This window comes from Schistocerca americana, chromosome 10, assembly GCF_021461395.2.
Source record: "Schistocerca americana isolate TAMUIC-IGC-003095 chromosome 10, iqSchAmer2.1, whole genome shotgun sequence".
In the NCBI taxonomy this organism is placed as follows: Eukaryota; Metazoa; Arthropoda; class Insecta; order Orthoptera; family Acrididae; genus Schistocerca; species Schistocerca americana.
In genome coordinates this window covers 162,864,969-162,892,034 of record NC_060128.1, presented here as the reverse complement: position 1 = coordinate 162,892,034, position 27,066 = coordinate 162,864,969, and the positions used below count along the sequence as shown (strand labels likewise).

Genomic DNA, 27,066 nt, shown 5'->3' with positions numbered 1-27,066 from the left:
GGACCGTGGCCGATTTAAAGGCTACCACCTAGCAAGTGTGGTGTCTGGCGGTGACACCACATTTAGAACGGTCGGTTCTAGTTTAACTGTTGTGGATTGGCATCTTGCTCTATGACTTCACATACACGATTCGTTATAGGGCAGCTGTTGTCACTGTTATTGCAAATGTGCGGGTTTGAAATAACAGGCATGGCTTGTATCATCTTTTGCGTTGGATTCCCAAACCATAAAATTGGCCACCGGTTAGGCCAACCATTTCCATAATTAGGATTTCACTGACTACTTTTGTTCCTGTCATTTGCACCTTGCTGGATCAGTACATTACTGCTATTATTCCAGGAATTTCCCAATTGGTTTTTCCCTGGTGTTTTCCTATCATGGTTGGAATCATTGTAACCATTTCCATTACCATCCTTCCAGTTTCTATTGGAACCATTTGCTGGATTACCGTTCTTATGGTTCCACTTATTATTTCCGTAATTCGTGTTTGGTTTATTTGCTGAGTGGTTATTTTGACTATATGCAGCTGCATTCACTTTTGTGTACTGGTTCTTTCCACTCTGGTGTTGTTTGTTACCATCACTGATGTTAGTGTTATCACTGTTGTGATAGCTGTTGCAGTTGTTGGAATAAGCCTGATACGACTTAGTGTCTTCTTGGATGAGATCGAGTGAGTTGATCACGGACAGAAACTGTTCCAAGTCCTCATCCGGTACATTAATCAACTTATCTCTTAGGTGGATAGGAAGTTCTGCCTTGTATGCGGAGCACTTCTTTGTGAGAGATTGGCTACAACCAATACCTCATTTTCGCAATATATCTCTCGAAGTATTTCCGCTAGCTTCCCTTAAGTGGGTTGTACAATTCGGGCGAATACACTTTTTTGGGCAGTCGCTCCTGAATACCCGTGGACTAGTATTTAGAAAGAAATGCTCTTTCAAAATCTGCTAATTTGTCACATACTTCTGATGCTTCACTCACCCATAAAGCTGCATCACCTGTGATGTGCGACATAAAGAACTGTATCTTCTGATACTCCATCAAACATCTTGGTAAGATGTTCGTGAAAGCTTGTACGGGTACAATGGGGTGGACTGACTTCTTGTCTTCAGAAAAAAGTTTGGAAATGAGGATGTTTCAGCAAACTTTGTTCTGTCTTGGTGGTGCTAGCACATGGATCATTTTCGTGTTTAGCTTGGACGGGCGCTATATTGGGTGATTGAAATATTTGTTCATTGCCGTAAGTGGGTTTAATGTCAATGATAGGATTTTCACAATGTGATGGAAAATTATCTTCCGATCTGGTATCACTTGACATAACCCTTTCCAGGTTCCTTATGTGGGTGTTTACCTCTTGCTTCCACATAGGATTTTCTTCATCGGTGTCCTTTTTATCTGAATGTACATTACGTAATTCATCATAATTTGCTTCTGTGCCAGAACACATTTCTGTGTGTACGCGCTGCACAGCATTGTTGACTGCTACATTTTTTTTTAATCAGTTTCATATTCCTTGTCTGCTATCCAATTTGATATGCCTTTATTGAATTTCTTTCTAATTGTTTGCCCACGATTTTCTGGTTGTTGAGCTTAATGTTGGAGACTGCAGAAGTTAAAGTTTCCACATTCGTCTTTACTTCATCGTGAGAGGTTTTCAACTAGCTCACATCAGTTTCAAGTTTCGTGAATTGATTTAAAATTGGAGCGTAAGCTGCCTTCATTGTAATTAGCTCGGATTTAATTGTGCCTAGTTCAGCTTTAGTTTTGTGATCATGTTTTTCCTGCTTGCGATCACGCATTTCAAGTTTTTGTACGAAAGTGGTAAGCGGGTCAAGCGAAATGCTTGCATCCGTTACTGCTGATATTGCGTCTTTTTCTGTCTCTCGTTCACTCTGATCGGTGCCTATATTAGTGTCGGCATTTGGCTGCGTGTTTTCTAAATTCACTGCCATGTTCGGATCAAGTAGTGGGTTTTCTAATGGCTCAAAGTTCAGATCCATTAAAGAATCATTATTATTTTGTGCTTCACTATCAATATTAGCTGGTGAAACCATTATTGAGTGGGAAAATGACTTTCTTTCCTACTTTTACCATTACCAAAAATTATTCAAAGTCAGAAAAATCTTCACACAGATATTTGCTCTTAAAATTAACACAAAATAATCACAGCAATAATAATTCACAAGAATGAATAAATTAATTTTCCTTGGTGCGACGTTCATTTATCAGTGCTTGACCAAGTCAGCCATTTTGTGTTCCCTTTTGCACATGAAACAACAATCTTGCATCGCTTTTGAAAATTTTGATTTTGCGTAGCACTCCCTTCCAAAATTCACTGGTTAATACTACTTCTAACTACGATTTGACTTCTACTGAGCATCAAAGGAAATTTTTTCTGAAGAAGAAACGACTAACTTGAAAGAGCAAAAATAAAAATTCATTTGTGTGATTTTACCAGTCCTAAGACTGGTTTGATGCAGCTCTCCATGCTACTCTATCCTGTGCAAGCTGCTTCATCTCCCAGCACGTACTGCAGCCTACATCCTTCTGAATCTGCGTAGTGTCTTCATCTCTTGGTCTCACTCTATGACTTTTACCGTCCACGCTGCCCTCCAATACTAAATTGGGGATCCCCTGATGCCTCAGAACATGTCCTACCAACTGGTCTCTTCTTCTTGTCAAGTTGTGCCACAAACTCCTTTTCTCCCCAATTCTATTCAATACCTCCTCATTAGTTATGTAATCTACCCATCAAATCTTCAGCATTTTTCTGTAGCAGCACATTTTGAAAGCTTGTATTCTCTTCTTGTCCAAACTATTTATCGTCCATGCTTCACTTCCATACATGACTACACTCCATACAAATACTTTCAGAAACGACTTCCTGACACTTAAATCTATACTCGATGTTAACAAATTTCTCTTCTTCAGAAACGCTTTCCTTCCCATTGCCAGTCTAAACTTTACATCCGCTCTACTTCGACCATCATTAGTTATTTTGCTCCCCAAATAGCAAAACTCCTTTACTACTTTAAGTGTCTCATTTCCTAATCTAATTCCCTCAGCATCATCCTGTTTAATTCGACTACATTCCATTATCCTCGTTTTTATGTTCATCTTATATCCTCCTTTCAGGACACTGTCCATTCTGTTCAACTGCTCTTCCAAGTCCTTTGCTGTCTCTGACAGAATTACAATGTCATTGGTGAACCTTAAAGTTTTTGTTTCTTCTCCATGGATTTTATTACCTACTCCGAATTTTTCTTTTGTTTCCTTTACTGCTTGCTCAATATAGAACGCCAGTTTTCTTTCTCCTGATAACGACATCCTCTTGAGTAGTCTCCGCCCGGAGTCCAAAGGGGGGACTATTTTACCTCTGGAATATTTCACCCAAGAGGACGCCATCATCATTTAATCATACAGTAAAGCAGCATGCCCTTGGGAAAAATTATGGCTGTAGTTTCCCCTTGCTTTCAGCTGTTCGCAGTACCAGCACAGCAAGGCTGTTTTGGTTAGTGTTAAAAGGCCAGATCAGTCAGTCATCCAGACTGTTGCCCCTGCAATTACTGAAAAAGGCTGCTGCCCCTCTTCAGGAACCACACGTTTGTCTGGCCTCTCAACAGAGGCATGCACTGTGTTGATGCATCTTTTGGGATACCAAGAAAGTTAGCTAGATTTCTTCCAGCTTATCGGTCAACTCCCTCACCCCATTTCTAGTTCTTTTAACAGTTCCACGCCCTATTCCGCCATGTGGGCCAACTTTGGGCAGCTCTCTGGAACCAAGGTCAATCCCCAGATTTCCGGCCGGCCATAGCAAATTATTTTATTGCGGACCCCCATTGCTACCTCCAACAGCTCAGGCTGCTATTTTGTGGAGATTTCAAGCTCTATCCGCTATCACCCTGCCTTCCTCCCTCCCTTAGAAACGAGTGGAGGAGGGCTCGAGTTGATACCCTTCTCCTCTGAGAATCGTGAATGCTGCAGTGCTGCCTTTGCTATGAGGGAAGTAGATCACACTCTCACTTCATCCCAATCTACCACCTCAAGGCTGGACAATGTCCACATCCAGATGTTGTGCAGCACCTTTCTCTTGTGGGCAAACACTTTCTGCTTCATATGTACAATCGCATTTGGGCAAATGGCACATTTGCCAGATGCTGACGTGAAGCCACTGTCACCCCCATACCTAAGCCCAATAAGAAGACGCACCTTCCTTCTATCTACCACCCCATTTCCCTCACCTGCTATTTTTGCAAGGTGATGGAATGTATGATTCATGCCTGGCTGGTATGATAGCTCAAGTCTTTCAATTTACTAAACAATGTGGATTTTGACAGCGCCTTTCTGCAGTTGACAATCTCGTCATTTTGTCAACCCTTGTCATGAAATGTTCTGTGAAAATACCAGACCGTGTCTGTGTATTTTGATTTGCAGAAAGCCTACTACACCTGCTGGAGGACAGGCATCCCGCATAAACTCTGCACATGACACTTCCATGGGCGGCTGCTCCGTTGTCTTTAGTATTTTTTTAAAAGACTGAGTTTTCAAACTACGTGTGAGTTCTGCATTGTCGGGCACCTTTGGCACCTTTATCCTGGAAAATGGGGTGACTCGGGGCTCTATCCTGAGCGTCGAACTCTTTGCTATAGCCATTAACACCATTACGGCCTGTCTCCTGTGGGGCATTTCCGGCTCCCTTTCTGTCACCGATTTTGCGATCTATTGCAGTTCTCCACAAACTTGTCATCTTAAGCAGCATCTTCAGCAATGTGTTGATCATCATTACTTATGGAGCATTGACAGTAGGGTTGGTCTTCCACTGACAAAACTGTTCGTATGAATTTCTGGCAGCACAATGGGTTTCTTCCACCGTCTTTACATCCTGAGTCTCTTGCTCTTCCATTTGCTGAACCTATGAAATTCCTGGGACTCATGCTCGATGGGAAACTTCGTTGGTCCTCCATGTGTTTTACCTGGCCACCCGCTGTACACGGTCTCTTAATGTCCCATGTGTCCTAAGAGGCATTTCCTGGGGAGCAGATAAGACCAGCCTCCTCCATTTGTACCGATCCCTTGTCTGTTCAAAACTAGACTATGCGTGTTCCGTTTATGCAACTGCAAGTCCATCCATCTCATGCCATCAAAATACAATCCAATGTCATGGAATCCATTTGGTCACTGGAGCCTTTTACACTAGCGCAGTTGCGAGTCTCTATGCAGGACCTGTCGAACTATCACTGTCATACTGGTGTGATATTCTGTTCACCGGATATTCATGCCATTTGTCTCCCACGCCTGACCACCCATCCTATGCCTTCACCTTCAATGACTCTTGCAGCTGCCAGTATGGGTTATGTCCCTCTTCTCTGTTATGTCCTGGTGTTCAATTTCGGCTATTGCTCCGGCAGCTTAACTGCACGCTACCTGCCACTTTCCTGATGAGTGTGAACCCTTCACCACCTTGGCTTCATGCAGTGGCCCTAGTTCATCTTGGATTTCGTTCACTTTCTAAGGAAACTACTCCTGATTCGATCTACTGCTGTAAGTTTCTCGGCCTTTGTGTGGAACTTAGCAATAGTACCTTTGTGTACACTGATGGTTTTTGGACTGACCATGGTGTCAGATGTGCCTCCATCATTGGCATCAATGATTTTCAGATCGGCTTCTGGAACACTGCTCAGGATTTACAGCAGAGCTCTTCAACCTGTATCAGGCTACGCAGTACATCCAGCGACACAGGCTTCTCAATTGTGTCACATGCTCCAATTCTCTCTGTGCCCTTCAGAGCCTCTGTTAGCTGTACACAGTGTGTCCCTTAGTGCAACAGGTCCAAGAAAGCTTCTACTTGCTCACTCGTGAGGGAGCTGCTGTGATGTTTATGTGGGTTCCTAGTCACGTCAGTTTGATGAGAAATGAGGCTGCTGCCAAGGCTGCAGTCCTCCTAGCTCAGCCACTAGTTTTTCCATTTGTTCCAAATATCTCCGCATTGCCATCTGTCAGCAGGTGGTGTCACATTAGCATCATCACTGTCCTTCCCTTCATGGGAACAAGCTGCAGGAAATTAACCCTCTCCCAGTGGCTTGGTTTACCTCCTCACACAAGGAGATCATTTTAGTTGAGTTTCGTACTGGACACTGTCATTTTAGCCATCACCATTTGTTAGGTGTTGGTCCCCCACGACTTTGTGCTCGCTCATTGTCATCAACCTTTGACTTTTCACCATTTTCTGACCGAATACCCTTTTTTTAACCACTTACGTTCTAATATGTGTTTGCTGTCTAAGTTATGGGTTGTTTTAGCAAATTACACATGGGTCCAGTAAATGACATGCGGTTTGTCAACTGCATTTTACTTCTTATCCATTGTAGCAGTATGGTGCAGAACATTTAATTTTTGGTTCTGAACCTCTGTTGTCTCTACAGCAAGTTTTGCAGATCTTTCTCCAAGTGAAGTGTTTGTTCTCACCTCTCTTTCCTCCCATCGATTGGACGTAACATGTAGTTCTTTTTAACTCCTTTTTTGTATTAGTGTTGTAATGTTCTGACATGGGTCCGTATGACCTTATTTGTTTTTGCACCCTAAAACGAAACAAAACAATAGTTTCCTAACTTCAGAGAAGTTCTCCCACATATCTACCGTGACTGTGGCTGAACCATTTCTCTGTGATGCCCTTTCGTACAGCAGTGTTAGACCTGTTATGGATGCAGGTGAACATCTGTAAAGTTTTGTGAAGTAGGAGATGGGGTACAGGCAGAAGTGAAGCACTGAGGGCGGGCCGTGAGTCGTGCCAGAGAGCTTGGCAGCTAGAGTATTCTCCGAGATTCCGAGTTCGATTCCCAGCCTAGCATAAAATTTTAATTTGAGGGGAAGTTTCAAATTTGAAATTATGGGACCTGATTCATGTAGTCACAAAAATGTTACTGTGAAATATTAAAATAAGCAGATATACAAAATGTTGTACTAAATCGTGTTCGTGTTGTAGAAAGAAAAGAAAGATGTACACACTGTTCTTACACATTATTTTCATGAGTGTGGTATGGTTTGAAATGCTCATCACATACAGAGAGCCTAATTACAATTTAGATACCACCAGATTGGTTCTTTCCATCTCATTTTTCCCTTCTGTTTCTTACTGACTGGAACACACTTCAGGTGCAATTTTTGTCTCAGTAGGTGGTACCTTTTCGGCAAAATGTTGCCCATTAAATCTGCTCAGTCCGAGAATTGAAAAAGGATAAATCTCTTGATACGTATTATAACAGTGAAAATAATCAATTATTGATAATATAATGTAGATGGACAGATTAAAATATCTACTCACCAGGTGTCAGAAAGGGAACACCAACTCACACAGACACACACACACGCACACACACACACACACACACACACACACACACACACACACACACACAAAATGATTTGACTTTCACAAGCTTTTGGAGCCACTGGCTCCTCTTTCTGGTAGAAGAGTTGAAGGGGAAAGAAGAGGGGTGAAGGATAAGGACTGAGAAGGTGTAAGGAAAGGGGTACAGTTTAGAAAAGTCACCCAGAATGCCGGGTGAGAAGGAAAGACTGATTGTTTGGGACTGCTCGGAAGAGATTTGAAAACCTGTGAGCTTAAAGGTGGAAGGCAGGGTAATATGTAAGACAGAGGTCACTACTGAAACATCGTGCATAAGTTAAAAACAGTGAAAAGCTAAGTGCATTGTATGTAACAGAGGTGAGAGTGGGGATGGCAAAAAGTAGATAAGTCTGAAAATGAAAGATGTAGAAAACAAATGGACTAAAGAAAGGAGTAGTTACTGCGAATAAATGCTGAGATGGAAGGAATTAACATAAATTAAGGCCAGGTGGTGGTGAGAACAAAGGATATGTTGTAGTGCTAGTTCCCAAGTGTGGAGTTCTGAAAAACTGGTGCCTGGGGGAAGAATCCAGATGACGTGTGGTGAAATAGGCACAGAGGTCGTGACTGTCATGTTGTACAGCGTGCTCTGCAATAGGATATTGTGTGTTGCCTTATACACCCTCTGTCTATGTCCATTCATCCTGACTGATAACTGGATGGTAGTCATGCATGTAAAAGGCTGAACAGTGTTAACATAACAGCTGCTATACGGAATGTGTCATTTCACAGGTAGCTTTTCCTTTGATAGTACATGTTTTGCCAGTTGCTTTATTAGGTGCTCGTAGGAGGGTGCATAGAAAAAGCTATGGTGGTCAAAATCTCGGACAGAATAGATCTCCTTTCAGAGCATGAGTTTAGGAAATCATGGCCTTGTCAACGTAGCTGATTGATACAGTCAAGACCAGGATAATACTGGGTGACACGTGGTGTGCTCTAAAGTTGTACCAGGATTGGATGTGATGGCCTGAAAAATTTTCTTTTGGATTAGGCTGTTGGGATAATTACATTCAGCCAGTGCTGAAGTGAATAGTTCCAAAAGGTGGAGTGGTGGTGTATTTCTGTAAAAATATCCTTTTACATCATCATGACTACCACCCTGTTATCAGTCAGGATGAATGGACATAGACAGAGGGTGAATACAGGTGACACACAATATCCTGTTGCAGAACATGCTGTACAACATGACAGTCACGATCTCAGTGCCTGTTTCACCAAACGTGCCATCTGGATTCTTCCCACAGACACTAGTTTTTCGGAACTCTGCAGTTGGGAACTAGCACTACATGTCCTTCGTTCTCACCACCCACCTGGCCTTAATTTATGTTAATTTCTTCTATCTCAGCATTTGTTCACAGTAACTACTTCTTTCTTTAGTCCATTTGTTTCCTACATCTTTCATTTTCTGACTTGTCTATTTTTGCTGTCCCATTCCCACCTCTGTTACATGCAATGCACTTAGCTTTTCACTGTTTTTAACTTAGTGATGTTTCAGTAGTGACCTCTGTTTTACATATTACCCTGCCTTCCACCTTTAAGCTCACAGGTTTTCAAATCTCTTCCGTGCAGTCCCCAACAATCAGTCTTTCCTTCTCACCGGGATTTTGGGTGACTTTTCTAAACTGTACCCCTTTCCTTAAACCTTCTCAGTCCTTATCCTTCACCCCTCTTCTTTCTCCTGCAGCTCTTCTACCAGAAGAAGGAGCCAGTGGCTTCAAAAGCTTATGAAAGTTAAATCATTTTGTGTGTGTGTGTGTGTGTGTGTGTGTGTGTGTGTGTGTGTGTGTGTGTTGGTGTTCCCTCATCCACGTTCCACATATCTCCTTATGCAACACAAATGCATTTATGATACCTGTCACAAACATATGGAAGAACAATTTTTTCCACCTTTTGGAACTATTCACTCTTGAAAGGATGATAAGCAAACATTTGATGTGATTTATACACTCCTGGGGGAAGATGTTCATTTCTTATCAAAATTGTCTGTCTTTTTTTGAGTCTCAGCTACACAGCAAGTGATGTGAAGTAGGTATCAATATATATCATATAAACATTGTCTAAGTAGCTATCATACAGTAAGTAGCACTCTTATCTTTTCCTTACATTGTTGACATTCCAGCCTGGAGTTTCCATTGTTTGACTTTGTCTAAGTAGTTTTGTAGTCTACTATTCAAAAGTTATTTATTACCTTTTAAATAAAAATATGTTTAAGACAATTTTTTTTATTTATTCCACATGCTTTGCTTAGGATCATTTAACTTGGGATCTGTGGACGATAATTTAGCATTTTTTTCTGTGTAAATATTTATTGTGTATTCTTGTTTTTCTGACAAGTTCTACATATTGGAGGATCTACTCACTATGGGTGGACAACAACTGCCACCGTCACACCTTAGCAAAAGGTCTGGCAGAGCTGCCACTGTCACACCTTAGCAAAAGGTCTGACAGAGAACTTGAGAAAATTCTGGTCTTATTTAAAATGCTAAGTGGGTCTAAGGCTTCCATCCAGTCATTTGTTGACCAGTGTGGTGTTGCAGTTGAAGATAGCAAAACACAAGCTGAAGTTTTAGATTTCATGTTCAGGAAATCTTTCATGCAGGAGAATCATACAAACATACAGTCATTTGACCATCAAACAGACTCCCGTATGGATGACATAGTAATAAGCATCCCTGGTGTAGAAAAACAACTGAAAGAGTTGAAAACAAATAAGTCACCAGGTCCGGATGGAATCCCAATTCAGATTTTCAAAGAGTATTCTATGGTATTGGCTTCTTACCTATTATGTTTCATTTATTGTGGATCTTCCATCCCGTGCGAAGTCCCACCCAAGTGACTGGAAAAAAGTGCAGATGACTCTTGTATACAAGAAGGGCATAGGAATGGACCCACAAAATTACTGACCAATATCCCGAACGTCGGTTTGCTGCAAATCTTTGAACATATCTCAGTTAGACTATAATAAATTTTCGTGATACCAAGAAGCTTATGTCCACAAGTCAGTATGATGTAGAAAGCATCGTTTGTGCAAAATTCAGTTTTCCCTTTTCTCACATGATTACTACAAACTAGGGTGAAAGGCAACAGGCAGATTCAGTATTTCATGATTTCCACTAAGCGTTTGACACTTGTGTCCCATTGCATGCTGTTAAAAAATGTTTGGGTGTATGGATTAGGTTTGCAGATACGAGTGGCTCGAAGACTTCTTAAGTTGTAGAACACAGTATGTTGTTCTGGAAGGCGAGTGTTTATCAGAGACAAGGGTATTGTCAGGAGTATCCCAGGAAAGTGTGATAGAATTGCTATTACTCACTGTATACATAAATGATTTGGCAGACAGGGTGGTCAGCAATCTGTGGTTGTTTGTTGATAGTGCTGTGGCTTATGATAGGGTGTCGAAACTGAGTGGCCATAGGAGGATACAGGATGACTGAGACAAAATTTGTAGTAGTTGTGATGAATGACAGCTAGCTCTAAATTTATAAAAATGTAAGTTAATGTGGATGAGCTGGAAAAACAAACCTGTAACTATCTGATACAGCATTAGTAGTGTCCTGCTTGACACAGTCATGTCGTTTAAATGTATGGGCATAAATTTGCAAGCAATATGAATGGAACAACCATGTGAGGATTATGGTAGGGAAGGTGAATGGGCAACTTCAGATTATTGGGAGGATTCTAGGAATGTGTGGTTCATCTGTAAAGGAGACCACATATAGGATGCTGTATTCTATCCTGTTTTCTCATTTGATGTCTTGAGTCTCTTTGGCATAGCAGTGGAGAAGTTGACAGATCAGTAGTCTGTGCATCATCAGTTTCATCACCTACTATCAAATTATGATACTTCTTACAACCAGAGTTGTTTTATGAATGTTTGTATGCTTCACTACATTATTTTCTGTTATTTGTTACTCATATGAGCACTCAACCACAAACAAATATGGATCAATATCAGAATCATCAACTTCTCCTTCTGAACAGCAATTGTTGATTTATTTTTTCAAGGTATTGAAAAAGTCTCTTTCATCGAAATTTGCCACTTCAAAACTATGTAGAGCACATGCAGTATGGCTCTCAACACAGAGCAGTAACATACAAAGTGCTGTTTTGGAGCACAGATTGTGCAGAATTCAAACACCACACAGTAGCATAGTGCAGAGACCCTCCTTCATTCAGTCTACACTGTTATTGACGGAGGACTGGAAGAGCATTGGTAGCTATGAATTTTTATGCACTGCATGAACGAGACTCAGTTGCTGTACATCTGACTAACTGCTACACCACGAGGCCTACTTGTGTTCCGCCCACAATGTGTTAAATAGTGATTCATCAGGCTTCTTTTCCTATGACTCTTCCTCCTCCTTGCAAGACTAAGGCAAAATGAGAGTTGTGACTTCATGCGATATTCCCATGCATTGCTGCTGGCATTTCTGAGCTGTCTTTGTTGAAGGCTTGTGCAGCAGCTTTTACCAGGGATATCAAAGACCCTCCATTCCTTCAGTGTTTTAATTTTTTTTTTAATGTCTGTATCTCAAAATCTTCTTCTCATGTATGGGAAAAGACATTCAGCTATCATCAAATATCTTTTTCTGGCATGATCCTATCTGGACAATAAAGAATACCCTATGTGTCAGATCGTGTCAGAATTGCAGAAAAATAGAACATATTGAATATCTTGGTAAGGAAATAAGTAGATAACAATTCCTACATTAGTTTATGTAACACTTATGTTAGTGGCTTCTGCTGATGAATGCCTGAATAATGTGTGCAGGGAGAAGTAGAAACACATCTCTTTGAGATAGTGTTAGTTCACTACATGGTCTGTAGTAATTTAAGGTTTCACTCACTTTGTTTGTCAGTGTCAGAGCTATTCTTATACGGCATTATTCTCCTTGGAACACTGTCATTGTTTTGTTTGGTGATTCTGACAAAAATCTTGTGTATTTTGTTAGCAGTTTACTAAGATGGAAGACCAAAACAAAACTTTATTTGTACCCCTCTGTTGATATTTCAGGATTGGTGATAGTTACCAATGTGTAAGGATTACTGTACAGACAATAGATACGATATTGGGATTAGCTGGCAAATCAGTGTGACAACTTCTGCAAAGCTTACTAGTCCATGCTTCTAGTAACTGCTTTGTTGTTTAACATAGAACTGTTTATTATTTATGAAATATGATCATGTAAGTTTTGATTCTGTTATTTATATTAAAAGTATGGAGTATGTTTTTAACATAAAAATACAGGGTGTGTGGTATGAACTTTTGACATTAATGGTATCAAATTAAAATTAAGTTGAAATGTGTATGCTTGAAACATCATTTCATTCAGTTATATTATTGTATAAGTCATAGATGTATATGTCCATTTCCTTTTCTTCCAGTTTTCTATCATATGGAGTATTTATAGGTTGTCATATATGATGAACATTTGGTTTGTGGGTTTGTTGGGTTTATTTTGTCCATAAATGGGGTATGAAAAATCAGTTTGTCTGATGTATGTAGAATTTGGTTCAGCCATTTCTGGTTCTCTTCTATGTGCTTGTGTTGCTAAACCTCCAAGGGGACTGGTTAATTAGCTTCAGCTGCTGTTAGTGGCAAAAGTGATTTTAGTATTTCTCTATAACATATTCTCTTTGCCTGAAGCAACCCCTCAGTAACATATAGTAATGAAATTATGGCTTTGCTTGTTGGTGACAGTGAAACCATTATATTAATCAGTGTTGTCTCTTTTTTACATAATGTAAAAGTAAACCTTTTTCAGAGTCACAGGTATGTTTGGCTCTGAGCCACTACTTTTAGGGGTGACTAGGCTGAATGATGACCTTTTATGAGGGTAAATAACTGCCTGTCAAATGAGAGAGAGAGAGGGGGGGGGGGGACTCTGAAGAAGAAATGTATCTGAAAGCCAAGTAATTCACTAGCATGCCTACAAGCTTGTTTGCAACTCAGCACTTCTTCTGTTTAGTGATTAGTGATCCCTCCTCAGATAAACTTTTTAGTTTCACTACATGTCTTACGTGATAACAATTGCCAAATTTCAGTTATTTATTTGAAGGTTGTCTTTTATTCACTCATGACATAATCGTAAAGACATTTAACAATTACTGGATAAACAGTTTTGACTTTTGAAAAAGGTCATCCTAAGAACGATATGTCTAGTTACTATAAAGCACAGTTTGGCATCAGGACAGGGATTCATTTGGAAGTAGATATTCATTCTGTTGACAAGCTGTTTTTTGCAGTAATTGGATGAAATGATCTCAGAATGACTTTTATGTAAGGTTGAAATTGTTTATTCTTATAAAATGTATCAAGTAACCAAAATGGTAGCTTTCTTCACAGTAATTACAAAGAATTGTGTTTCCCTGAGACATTGTGTCTTCTAGTATGGCATTTCTCAATGTGATGCTTTTGTACCGCTTGTATTTTTCATTAGCTGTTTTTAAATAATAGGAGGAGACAATAAATCATCATAGAATCTACAAAATCTACCACGTACCTGTCTACATAATGATAAATCAAGATTTTTTAACCTTTGTTTGTCTCCTACTTTTATCTGTTGACCATCCAACAGTGACCACTGAGTAATGAAAATGTGTAGTGCACAAACTTTAACGTGGTGTTCGGCCGTGATCGTAAACAAATGAGAATTTATGTTGCCAAAAGAAGATGGACAGTGCAGGGGAACAAGCACTGCATCTCTCTTCCAAGGGATAGCAGCTTACACACTCATTGTGTACTTTGCTGAAAGTAAAAGCTACACACAGTGATAGCAGTCACCAGTCCCTCCAGGTTCACAGGACTCGTACTCGAATCTGGTGTTGGACTGTGAGTAACCTCTTCACTCACTTCAAAGTAAGAAAATGAAACAACAACACAAAGCAAAGTGAAATACACAAATATTCACTAATGGCTACCACATTTGTTTACTGCAGTTATCAGTGCTATAAATGAGCTAGTGCAGGCCTGACCTCTATCAGTATAAGTAAATAAAAGTAGACAGTCAGTCAGTTGCATAACCTCTGCTGAAAGTATTTTTAACTTTTTCCCTTGAATGAGGAGTGGGTTTCTTTTGTACTTCAGGTATTAGTTAGACCTAAGGTGGTCTGCCTGGTTATTTCTGTTGAGATGTTCAATCCATTTTCTTCTGTTGTCTTCATTTTTCTTTCTTACATTAAAATATGTTTAATTCCTCACTAATATCACTGTTCCTGTATTCTTTGTTGCAGTCTTCACACCCCCAAGAAACCCATTTCAGCTGCTTGTATCTAATTTTCACATTGTTCTTTAACAATCCAAGACACACTTCCGTAGGGTAATTTTGGAATGGCTGTTACTTTATAAGACTTATTCTTGTTATTTTTTTGTGTCATGTTTCAAAAATATCTGTCAAATGTTCCGCACAGATACGACCCCAGAAAATGTTTTATTTTATTCTCCCGATATGGACAGAGAGCGGGGAACTTGACCATTTGAAATTCTTAGGACTGATGGTGGATGGAAGGCTTCCTTGGAACTAACACATTTAAGAGCTTGTGCAGAAACTGCTGCTGTCTTTGTTATAAGAATGATCTCAACAGCCTGTAACACTGAAATGCATAGTCTTGCATTTACATTATCATCTCATATGCTGTTGTATTTTGGGGCAACTATGTGCATTCACCAGGAATACTCTTAGCCAGAAAAGGGCAGTGAGACTGATCCGCAGTGTCAGCTCTCGAATTTGGGAAGGCCCTCATGCATGTGTGTAAGAATTTTAACCTGCCGTCCCTGTATGTATATTCCGTAATGGATTTGTTGTTGACAGTATTGACTCATTCAGAAGAAACTGCCACGATCATTCAGGGATGATGGCTTTCTGTTTACAAAATGTTACAATTTACATGTGATGTGCCACGATAGAGAAAGGAACCTGTGACCACTGGGTATAGTGTCACAAGTTACCCCAAAAAAGTAACACAACACACACACACACACACACACACACACACACACACACACACACACAGAGCTTGTATCTGCCTTCTATGAGCTTCCATTGACAAGCGAGGTCATGACCATCATCTTGCATGGCAAGGTTGTGTGGTCTGCAGCGAATGTCCGAGGTAGGATGATGTTCTTGTGGAATAACTTTCCTGGTCAGCTGGTGTCTCCATGTGCAGGAAATCCAGGTGACCACTGCCCTTGCCTTCCAGATACACTTCACCTACTTTCGCTCTCACTACAGATCATGACTATCCTTCATCAGTTAGAGATGTAAAGGGAATAACACATCACTTTTTCAAAGTGATATGTTACCCCTCTTGGAAATGGGTAGATAAATAAATAAACAACAATGCAGGAAAAGATAGATCACTACTTACCATAAAGAAGACACACTGAGTTGCAGAAAGGCACAATTACAAGGCACTTACACAAAACTATTGGTCACAGCCTTCATCAGCAAAAGGGAAACAGAGAAACGCACACCTCACGTACACATGACCGCCAATTCTGGCAACTCAGGTTTGTGTATGTGAATGGTGTGTGTTTCTCTGTTTCTCTTTAGCTGTTGAAGGCTGTGGCCAAGTGTGTAAATGTCTTTTAATTGTGCCTGTCTGCAACTTAATGTGTCTTCTTTACAGTAGTTAGCGATATATTTTTTCCTACATCGTTGATATCCCTTCATGGAGTTCCCATTGTTTGTCTTAAAAATAAATAAATGTTGTCATCATTTCATAAAGATAAGTTTATCTTTATTATATTTCAGTGTGCCCATATTAACAATTTTGTGACAGGTGCCACTAGGTGTTCAGAAAAGACGAAGTCTGCCCATTTTGAAGGTGAGGAAGATGAAGAAGAGGCCGACGGAGAGGGGGAAGAAGAGGAAGATGAGCACCACAGACATTCGAGGAGTCGCATTGTGGCCGTGCGTAGGAAGAGGAGTGTCAGCAACTCGAGTTCGGGCAGCAGCTCAACATCTGTCACTTCGAGCAGCAGCCGGAGTAGCAGCAGCAGCAGCAGTAGGAGCAGTTCGAGCAGTAGTGACAGTTCCAGGAGCAATGGCAGCAGCAGCTCTTCTTCAGACGCTTCGGACAGCAGCAGTTCCAGCAGTAGCAGCACGAGTAGCAGCAGTTCGAGCTCCAGTAGCAGCTCCACCCCCAGCACGAGCAGCTCGAGCAGTTCAGAAGCACGTGCTGGCAGCAGTAGCAGCAGCAGCTGCGACCTGCCTGTGCCACATGTCAGCGACAGCGACGATGGTGACGAGTTGGCGGCCCTCACAGGTGACACCCGCCCTGCCCTCTTCCCATCCGGTTTGGGAGCTGAGGGCGAAGCCGATGAGGATGATACAGAAGATTCTGAATCTTCAGACGATGACTATGATGATGAAGATGATGAAAACGATGACGACAGTGAAAATGATGTAGACAATGAAAACGGCAATGAAAATCAAAATGGTGAAAACAATCAAAATGGTGAAGACAATCAGAATGGTGATGATGAGGACAGAGATGGAGAGGAGGACAGTGATGAGAGTGAAGTGTCGTCAATTATGTCACCTAGTCGCATCAAGAAGGAGGCAGTCTCTGACGAAGATGAGTCAGAGGTGTGGGACCCGGAATCCCTGCGCGCGCTGAACGAGGCATTTGACAGCAAGGAAGGGTTTGTAATCATGTCTTACCGACCGTGTTAATGTCTTCCATATTTTTTTTTTTTGTGCTTTCGTTTTAGAAGCCTCTCTTCTACTGTTGCTGTTTTATGAATAGTGTGGGCGTTATTCCATCTATTATGGCTATAACAAATTTTCATTTGAAGTGGACTCGTTTCACTTTTTTTTTAAACCAAAGCTTTTTCAGTAGGCATTGTAACAATAGTGGTTCTGCCAACAAATGGCTTTAATGAAATCACAGACAGTTTCCACTTTTAAAATTTCTTTTATCCCTCACATTTTTTGGCTCCTACATTAGCTCTGTACATACTTCTACACAGGGACATTTGATTTTTAGCACACTGCACTGACACACAATATTTCCTCATTTGCACACACAAACACAGCAGTTGAAACAAAATGACCTAATGAAAAAATATTGTGCATGTCAGTGCATTATGCTAAAACTTTTAATGCCTGCCTATAGAAGACCACATATAGATGACATAGAAGCCAAAAAAATATGAGTAATGAAAGTAATTTTAAACATGACAACTGTTTATGACCTTGGTAAACTGATTTGGAAGCAAAACTCCAATTGTTGCATATACCGCTTATGGTACTTTAAATAAAAGCAAAATGCTTCTGGTCCAACTCGACTTTATAACAGACACAAAATATGGAATGTCCTCCATATTACTTTTCCCTGTTTTTTGTTTGTAACATTTTTAAATTATATATTTCATCCTTACATCACATGCCTGCTATAATGCCGGCCGGAGTGGCCGAACGGTTCTAGGCGCTACAGTCTGGAACCACGCGACCGCTATGGTCGCAGGTTCAAATACTGCCTCGGGCATGGATGTGTGTGATTTCCTTAGGTTAGTTAGGTTTAAGTCGTTCTAAGTTCTAGCGGACTGATGACCTCAGAAGTTAAGTCCCATAGTGCTCAGAGCCATTTGAACCAACCTGCTATAATCATTAGTTTCGACATACTACCGAGTCATCATCAAATGATTTGAATACGTTATATGGTTGACAAATTACTGTGTAACAGGTTCATATTATCTGACAAAGCATCTGATGGTGAACTGGTAACAAATCATAACTGGTAAGTATACCATTTGTGCAGCCAGAAGATGAAATATGTAATAAAAATTTTTTACAAGATGGTCACTTGTGTTTCCTTAAGCCAGTGTGCCTGGTCTGTGTATTTTTATTTCTAGTCACCTTTTTTAACCACTTTGTTGCTACTTCACAGTCAGTACTGAGTCCTCCTTTTCCTTCAACATTGAGTCTTACAAGACAGTACTGCTGTGCATTTCACAAGGGACTGCGTTATAACAGAAACTGGCCACATGTTAAAGAATAATGGAAACAGCACTTAACAGTGTTATATAATATCAATTCTAAAATATTTTTATGCTTTCAGTACCATTTTCTAGTTTCTAATTTTTATCTATTTTTTGAGTGATTCTTTAACTGCATCCATCAGTTTATTCACATTATAAACTGTTGACTTTCAGTTGTTCAGATTTTTGAGAGTGTACACTTTAAAATTTACTTTTTGTTTGCAAAATTTTAGTGTGAAATTGGTCATCCTGCAAGAGCTGCCAGAACATATCAGAACCAGGAACAGTAATTTCAATAAGTCTGCAGAAAGACAGACATCGAAAGATGAGGCCTCAGTTGAGCTGAAACTTGAGCCCATTCTTTGTGCCCCGTCAACTTCAAAATCGTCTGTGTATGAGGGTGCTGGACCTTCCAGGAAGCAGACTCCGGGAACATCAAAGATAAGTGAGTCAAGTAATAGTGCACGCACGAGCACAGAAACAGAGAACTTGCCGGGTCCGTCGAAACCTTCTTTAGCAGCTGCTTCTGTAGCTGCCTCTCCCAGCACAGTGTGGCAACAGGCAGGCTCTTCGAAAGTGTGTAATAAATCTGAGCTGGTGGCTTCTGACAGTGGTTTGGGACATGGTAACAGTTCTGTAACTAACAAAGCATCAACCAGTGCTATCCCTCCGAGCCGTAATGCCCCAGCCAAAGCATCAACCAGTGCTATCCCTCCGAGCCACAATGCCACAGCTGTGGCTGTCGATCAGGAGAGAGCCTCTCTGTCAGAAAGGAATGAGTCGGTTCTCTTGCAGACCCAGAATGGAACAGTAGGCGATGCAGAAATTGGAGGCCAATTGAGGGACACAGTGGTAGGAATGGAAAATGAGTGTCCCATATCGCAAAGAAGAGGTGCTGAAGACACTTCGGAAGACAGCACACCCGTAAAAGGTCATGTGAGAGAAGAAATTGGTAATAATGCTGAACTCGAAAATTCAATTGTTCAGAACAAGCAACTGGAGGCACAACTTGCAGAAGTGCCTCTTCTGGATAAACATCCACCACAGACACTATCCTCCCAGCAAAAGCCCTCTGCTCTTACTCAAAAAGGAAATGCTTATCCTGAAATGTATGATATGTTTGCTGATGAACCACCAAGTGCATCAGTGGTTCAGAGTGCATGTAACAAAGAGAATAACAATTTGGAGCAACCAGGTGGAAGTGAGAAACAGGTCCGTAGGTACCAACTGAATGCACAAACATCCACTAGTAGTGAGAGAAAACCTTGCGCCAAGTCGGGGAACACTAGTTCTGCCCATGAAAATAGGAAAAGCGCCAACGAGTGTCTCGCCGAAGGCCTACCCCTCGGAAGCAGTGCAGCTCCAATGAATTTGGGGCTCTTTCACCGTGAAATGCCTGTACATTTTACATCTGACATTTCTGCAGTGAGCAGCTGGGAGGAGAAATTTCGTATTGCAGTGAGAAATGTGCAGGAGCTGAAAGCAAGAACCGAAGAGCGTCAGAAAAAATTGGCAGACGGAAACATTGATAAAGTGCCCGAAGCAGAAGGAGAAAAGAAAGAAGAAACAGTTACAAAAACTGCGGAGGAATCAAATTTGAATGCTGACTTCGTGAAAAAGTCACACAGTTTGTACTGGGATGAGAAGGATGACGAGAGTATACATTTCAGTTGGGGCCATGAACGTGAACATTCAAATACTGGAGCCCAGGTATCAGATTTTGACCAGACCACTCGAGAAGAGGGAGATAACTCGGCCTCCCGTCAGAAGGATGAGAACAGTTGGATTTCTTCTGAGTATGGGAATGGAAAGGCTGAGGGTAGTCATGCGGATGGCGACAGTCACTTTGGTAAAGTTTTTTGTAATACTGAAGTCAGTAGCACTCCTTCCGAAGTGATCAATTCCCTAGAGGAGAGAGACTTCGAGGTAGATCGGAGCTCTTGCCACGAAAATAGGGAGGCGTTGATCAGTCATGAGAGATCGCATGGTTCAACAGTACGAGAATACATTCCTCTTGAAAGGTGGAAAGAAAGTGAGAATGACCAAATAAAATTTGATGAACTAAATGAGAATGATGTCATCAGTAACTGTAGAAAAGAATACATCATTCATACAAAAGACACACAAAATACGACTAATAATCCTCCAGATTTGTCTGCAGCTGACAGTGGGTTACTGGAAGATGAAGTAAAACCTAGTTTGAGTGGTGGTGGTGGTGGTGGTGGTGGTGGTGGTAGTGATTGTGATGAAGAGGAAGAAAAAACTCTTCAAGAAGTTGCGAATGTCACTGATGTATTTCGTAAATTAATAGAATGTAAAGACAGGGGAGAAATTACACTAGGTACTGAGTTAGAGCTGTTGGCTGCTGGAAGCCCACATTCGTCTGATGACGAGGAGATTTTACCTGATTGTTTTTCTGACAATCTCTTTAGCCTGCAACACATTCTCGAGAGAGAGGACACAGACGAAAAGTTGTCTAATGATGCCCTCTCGTCGCCTGCACAAAAGAGGGCTAGAGATTCTCAAGAAGCCACAGGTGCCCACACAGAGGACACTGCCATCGACTTCGAAGAGCAGGACAGTATCTCCTCTCCCAGGAAAAAGGCCCGCACGACTGAATCGAAGGCCGAAATGACTTTTAGTGGTAGTGGGGTTCTGGAGCCTAGTAGTGTCGATGGGGAGGAGCACAATAAGCCACAGTCTGCCACTCCGAGCAGTACCCATGGGGTCTCGACAGACAGTAAGGCTGACGGTTCGGGTGAAAAGAGTGGAGAGGCAGCTACCACCACTCGGCACGATGAACGCAGGAGAGAGAGGAGTCCAGACTCCTACAGGACCCAGGAGGAGAAACACAGGAAGAGCTCCCGCCACCACGATGACTCTGACAGGCAGAATCGGAGTGATGACAAGAGGAGGGAAAACAGAGATCGGCGGCGGGGAGAGGAACACAGACGTGACAGGAGGGAGAGAGAGCGGAGGAGCTGGCGGCGTGACAGCCGCAGCCGGAGTGGCAGTCCTGCGGACTACCTATCGTCCAGGAAGCGCCGGGGTTCCGGGTCACCCGACCGCCGGCACAGAGGTGTGGAGGACATCCCGCTGCCTGCAGCCCTGCGGCAGCAGCGGAGGTCCCAATACAGGGCAGACGACGAGCCGCCGCCAGCCGCAGAGGCACGGGAGGGAAGGCAGAAGCGTTCCTCCACACTCTCCGCTGGTGTTGACCCGAAGCTGTCATCTGCTAATATTACACAGGTTGGTTTCTTATGTAACATGAATTATATTGTTCGTACAGTGCAGAATGCAGTTAACTGCATAATGAAATGGAGATGGTAGTTTTTAATTCATAAATATGTAATTGAGATTGTTCACAGGGTAAAATTGATTTTGATAGAGAGCTTTCTAAAAGTGAAAAATGGTGAATAATTATGTAAGTCCTAGTGGAGGTAAGCTAGACATAACTGTTCCAGTTTTTCTGCAGTCCATGTTCCACTACCATGCAGTGCTGTGTCAAAACATACATTCTCAGAAATTTCTTCCTCAAATTAAGGCTTATGTTTGATACTAGTAGACTTCTCTTAGCTAGGAATGTCCTTTTTGCATGTGCTATTCTTCTTTTACTGCCCTCCAACCTCCATCCATCATTGGTTATTTTGCTGCCTAGGTAGCAGAATTCCTTAAATTCATCGACTTCGTTACAGTCAGTCCTGATGTTAAGTTTCGTGCTGTTCTCATTTCTGTTTCTTCTCGTTACTTTTGTCTTTCTTCAATTCATTCTCAGGCCATATTCTGTGTCCATTAGACTGTTCATTCCATTGTGCATATCCTGTAATTCTTCACTTTCACCGAGGATACCAGTGTCGTCAGCAAATATTATCATCACTGTCCTTTCACTTAGAATTTTAATTCCACTCTTGAAACTTTCTTTTATTTCCATCATTGCTTGTTCAAGGCATGGATTGAAAAGTAGGAGTTAATGACTACATCCCTGTCTTACATCCTTTGTAATCTGAGCACTTCTTTCTTGATCTACCACTCTTATTATTCCCTCTTGGCTCTTATATGTGTTACATAATATCCTTCTCGCCTTATAACTTATCCCTATTTTCCACAGAATTTTGAACATCTTGCACCATTTGACATCGTTGAACACTTCTTCCAGATTGATAAATCCTGTGAACGTGTCTTGATTTTTCTTTAGTCTTGCTTTCATTATCAGCTGCAACATCAGAACTGCCTCTCTGGTGCCTTTACCTGTCCTAAAGCCAAACTGATTGTCGTTTAGCACATCCGCATTATTCTTCTCAGCAACTTGGATGCATGAGCTGTAAGCCGATTGTATGATAATTCTTGCACTTTTCAGCTCTTGCAGTCTTCAGAATTGGGTGTGTAATATTTTTCTGAAAGTCAGATGGCATATCGCCAGGGTCACACGTTCTACACATTAATGTGAATTAGTCATTTTGTTGCCACTTCTCCCAACGATTTTAGAAATCGTTTTTGAATGTTATCTATTTCTGCTGCCTTATTTGATCTTAAGTTGTCTAATGGTCTTTTAAATTGTGATTTTCATAGTGGACCCCCATCTATTCTATATAGACTCCTGTTTCTTTCTCTATCACATCATTCAAGTCTTTCCCCTCACAGCGACCTTCAGTGTTCTCTTTCCACCATTGTGCTCTTAATGTTACATGCACTCATAATGTTACCACTCTTGCTTTTAATTTCACCAAAGGTTGCTTTGACTTTTCTGTATGCTGAGTCAGTCCTTCCAGCAATCATTTTTTTCCCGATTTCTTCACATTTCTCATGCAGCCATTTTGCCATTGCTTCCCTGCACTTCCTATTTATTACATTGTCAAGCGACTTGTAGTTCTGTATTCTTGTGTCTCCTTCAACATTTTTGTTCTTCTTTCTTTCATCAATCAACTGAAGTATTTCTTCTGTAACCCATAGTTTCTTCACAGCTTCTTTTTACTTGTGTTCTCAAGTATACCTCCTCCTCTTGTGATTCTTGAATGGAGTATTTGCTATTACTAGCTGAAATCTATTGCAGAACTCAGTTAGTCTTTCTCTTACCTCATTCCTAGTAGCAAGCCCATATTCCAACGGAATCCTGTCTTCAACTCATTCTGCTACAACCACATTCCAGTCCCCTCTGTCTATTAGATTTTCATCTCCTTTTATATACTGTATTGCCCTTTCAATATCCTCATATACTTTCCCTCTCTCTTCATCTTCAGCTTGAGACAGCAGCATGTATACCCAAATTATCATTGATGGTGTTGGTTTGCTGTTGATTCTGATGAGAACAACCATATCACTGAACTGCTCACAGTAGCACACTCTCTGCCCTACCTTCCTTTTCATAACGAAACCTACTCCCCTCACACCATTTTCTGATGCTGTTGATATTACCCTATACGCATCTGACAGCAATCCTTATCTTCTTTCCGTTTCACTTCACTGAATCTGAGCATTTGCATTTCGCTTTCAGATTTTCTATCTTCTGTACCATGTTCAATCTGCTGACATTCCATGCCCCAATTTGTAGAACATTATCCTTTTGTTGGTTTTTCTCACAGCCACCTTCCCCATGGCAGTCCACTCCTGGAGATCTGAACTGGGGACTGTTCCAGAATCAATGGAGAGATTGTTATGACACTTTTTCAATTACAGGTGACGTGTCCTGTGGATACACATTATATGTTCTTAATGCAGTGGTTTCCATTGCCTTCTGCAGCCTCGTTCCATTGATTGTTGCTGACTCTTCTGCCTTTAGGGGCTCTTTCCCATCCCAATGGCAAGAGAGTGCCCTGAACCAATGTCCGCTCCTCCACCCTCTTTGAGAAGGCCGTTGGCAGAATGAGGGTGGCTTCTTATGCTGGAAGTCTTTGGCCGCCCATGCTGATGTTCTTTATTCAAAATCTAAGTGATGGCAGGGTTCGGACCTGGAACAGAGGATATTTTGATTAGTAATCAGACACTACCCCTAGACAACAGGTCTCCTCCCATGGATAGCATATATAACATTATACAATGTGTGAAATCCTATAGTACCATAATGAAGTAGTAGCAGAAACTCTATTGTTAAACATAAGTAAGCTATGTAGGCAGCAATCATGTGAACCGAGTGCACTGTTGCTGCGTAAACCATGCTAGTGATAGACGCCTGTTCAGTAGTTTTATTTTTTATGCTGTTTCAATGAAATGACACTGTTTTTGTACCTGAGGGCTAAGGGAAAGGTTTCTTCTGAGAGGTGCAGAGTTAAGGAAAGCCGTTGGGCTGTGGAATGTAGACCAGGCAATACTGTTGTTGCACGGGGCAGTCAAATGAAATCCAGACAGATGGCAGAAAAGTAAGTAAACTGTTTATTACTTAAAAGGTAATTGCCATAACAGCTAATTCATTTATCCCACTGTGAGACAAGGCAGTCAATACCTTCATGGAAAAATGTCTGCAGTCTCCCGCAGAAACATAGTTGTACCCAGGTGTGCACCTCTTCTTCCAAACCAAATCAACTATCATGAATGTCGTTCTTCAGGCGTCCAAAAATGTGGCAATCCCATGGGGAGACATCATGATTGTATGGAGACTGTATAATAAGAGCCTCCCAGTGAAAGTTCCGCAGCTTAGTCAAAACAATAGCACACCAGCTCTGATGAAGTCACGATGAGCTTCTCCTTTGGCTGAAAGGCCCCTCTGCTCATTGACTACCTGGAACACAACACAACAATTAATGCACAGTGTTACTTGCACAATACTTTGGAAAAATCAAAGCACACCATCAAATTGAAACAACCAGAAATGTTGGCTAATGGCATCATTCTGTTGCAAGATAATGCCCACTCACACACTGACAAGGTTGTTTTGACTGCACTGCAGAAGTTTTGCTGGGAAGCCCTTACACATCCTCCATATGGTCCGAATCGCCTCTCATGCCATTTCCATGTTTATGGAGTCCTGAAGAAAGTAATTCGGGGCAGCTCTGTAGGCAAATGTAAACATTTTCCATGATGGCACTGACTGCCTTCTCTTGTAATGACATAAATGTATTAACAGTTATGATGATTACTTTTGAAGTAGTGGACAGTTTACTTAACAATATAAGGAAAGGATAAGATTGTTACTTACTGTAAAAATAACACATTGAGTTGAAGATAGGTACAACAAAAAGACACATTAGCTTTCAGTCAAAGCCTTCATCAGAAAAGGAAAAAAAAACACACACACACAAAAACACACACACACACACACACATTCATTCATTCATTCATTCATTCATTTACACAAGCAAGCACACCTCATGCACAGATGACTGCCATCTTCGGCAGCTCAGCCGAAAGATAGTGCATATGTGTCTTTTCATCGTACCCGTCTGCTATTAAATGTGTCATCTTTACCGTAAATACAATCTATCTTTTCCTTATGTTGTCGATATTCCAACCTGGAGTTACCATTTTTATAACAGTTTACTTACGTTTGTCCACCTGCCCTGGTTTCAGTTGACTGCCCCCTGTACATAAATGGACCAATGAAGACTGTAATGAATGGAAAGTTTGGAGGATGCCTTTATCCAGCAGTGGATATGGAGTCATTGATAATAACTTTATACATTGCATTGTGTATTAACAGTAAGGATTACATCTAAGAACATGGCACAGTAGTTAAGGCAGTGGGCTTGCATCATGAGATCGAATATCTGTTTGGGCATGCAGGTTTCAGTTTCCCTGCTTTCCCTAAATTGTTTTTAACGAATGCTGGCATAGTTCCTTTGAAATAGCTATAGCTGATTTCCTGTGCAATCGCAACTTTTATCTGTTATACACTAAACGCTAATAATCTTTCCTTCCTGTGTGAAGGTTACTTTTAGTTAGCACAAATACATTTTTAGTAATAGTATTGAAGTAATAGTATCTCTAGTTTTTGATGCAGTGAACATACATTTTTAGTGACAGTATTGAAGTAATTGTAGCTCTAGTTTCTGATGCAGTGAACATCATATAAGATTTTGCTAGGTCATATCAGTGATGCCGTGATGCTGGCTAGTGGCTGTCCGATGTAGAAAGCAGTCGTGTGCAATGGCTGCTTCTACATATTTCAGTGTAAATTTCACTGTTGAAAGAAAGAAAGAAAAATGAGTTATCGGTAATGTATACCAAATTATTTCATATGTTTTTTGGCTTTTTAAATACAAATATGAGATTTAAAATCACTTGATACATACAGTTTTTGAAATACAAGGAAGTTTGAGTGTTTTGATAAATACTGAAAATATTATGAACAGGGGCTTTCTCTGGTTTCCAATGTTCTAATGTCTTGGTGGAATCTTTCACCTTGTTTGTCACTAACTGCCTCTAGGTTTTCTGGTTAATAGTTCACGTGTGAATAGAAGTAGTGTAGTCTCAAAGGCATTCGGCATCCAGTGGTGTTGATATATCCTCAGAAGAGTTTTGACAACACATTGATATTTTTTCCCTTGTTTTTGCTAAGAAAGCTGTTCACTCACTCCACAAATGCTTCCACACAACCTGCTCATGTTTATTTAGCTAATTTTCTAATTACAAGTCATTTATCACTTTTCTCATATCAGGTCCACTGAAAATTCTTTCCTTCAGTTTACCTTTACTCATTTTAGGATGCAGTTCTGTCAGATACTTAAAACCTCTGCCTTCCTTACCC

At 41.0% G+C, this 27,066-nt stretch overlaps 1 protein-coding gene across 1 annotated transcript in view; it reads left to right on the top strand.

Annotated features, from left to right (window-relative positions):
* Window positions 1–27,066, top strand: part of LOC124552746 (serine-rich adhesin for platelets-like) — a 239,755-nt gene that overhangs the window by 51,889 nt on the left and 160,800 nt on the right. Inside the window, exons 5-6 of the mRNA XM_047127089.1 lie at window positions 16,187–17,051; window positions 18,623–21,638. Coding sequence (XP_046983045.1) covers window positions 16,187–17,051; window positions 18,623–21,638 — 3,881 coding nt within the window. The remainder of the gene's footprint in view (window positions 1–16,186; window positions 17,052–18,622; window positions 21,639–27,066) is intronic.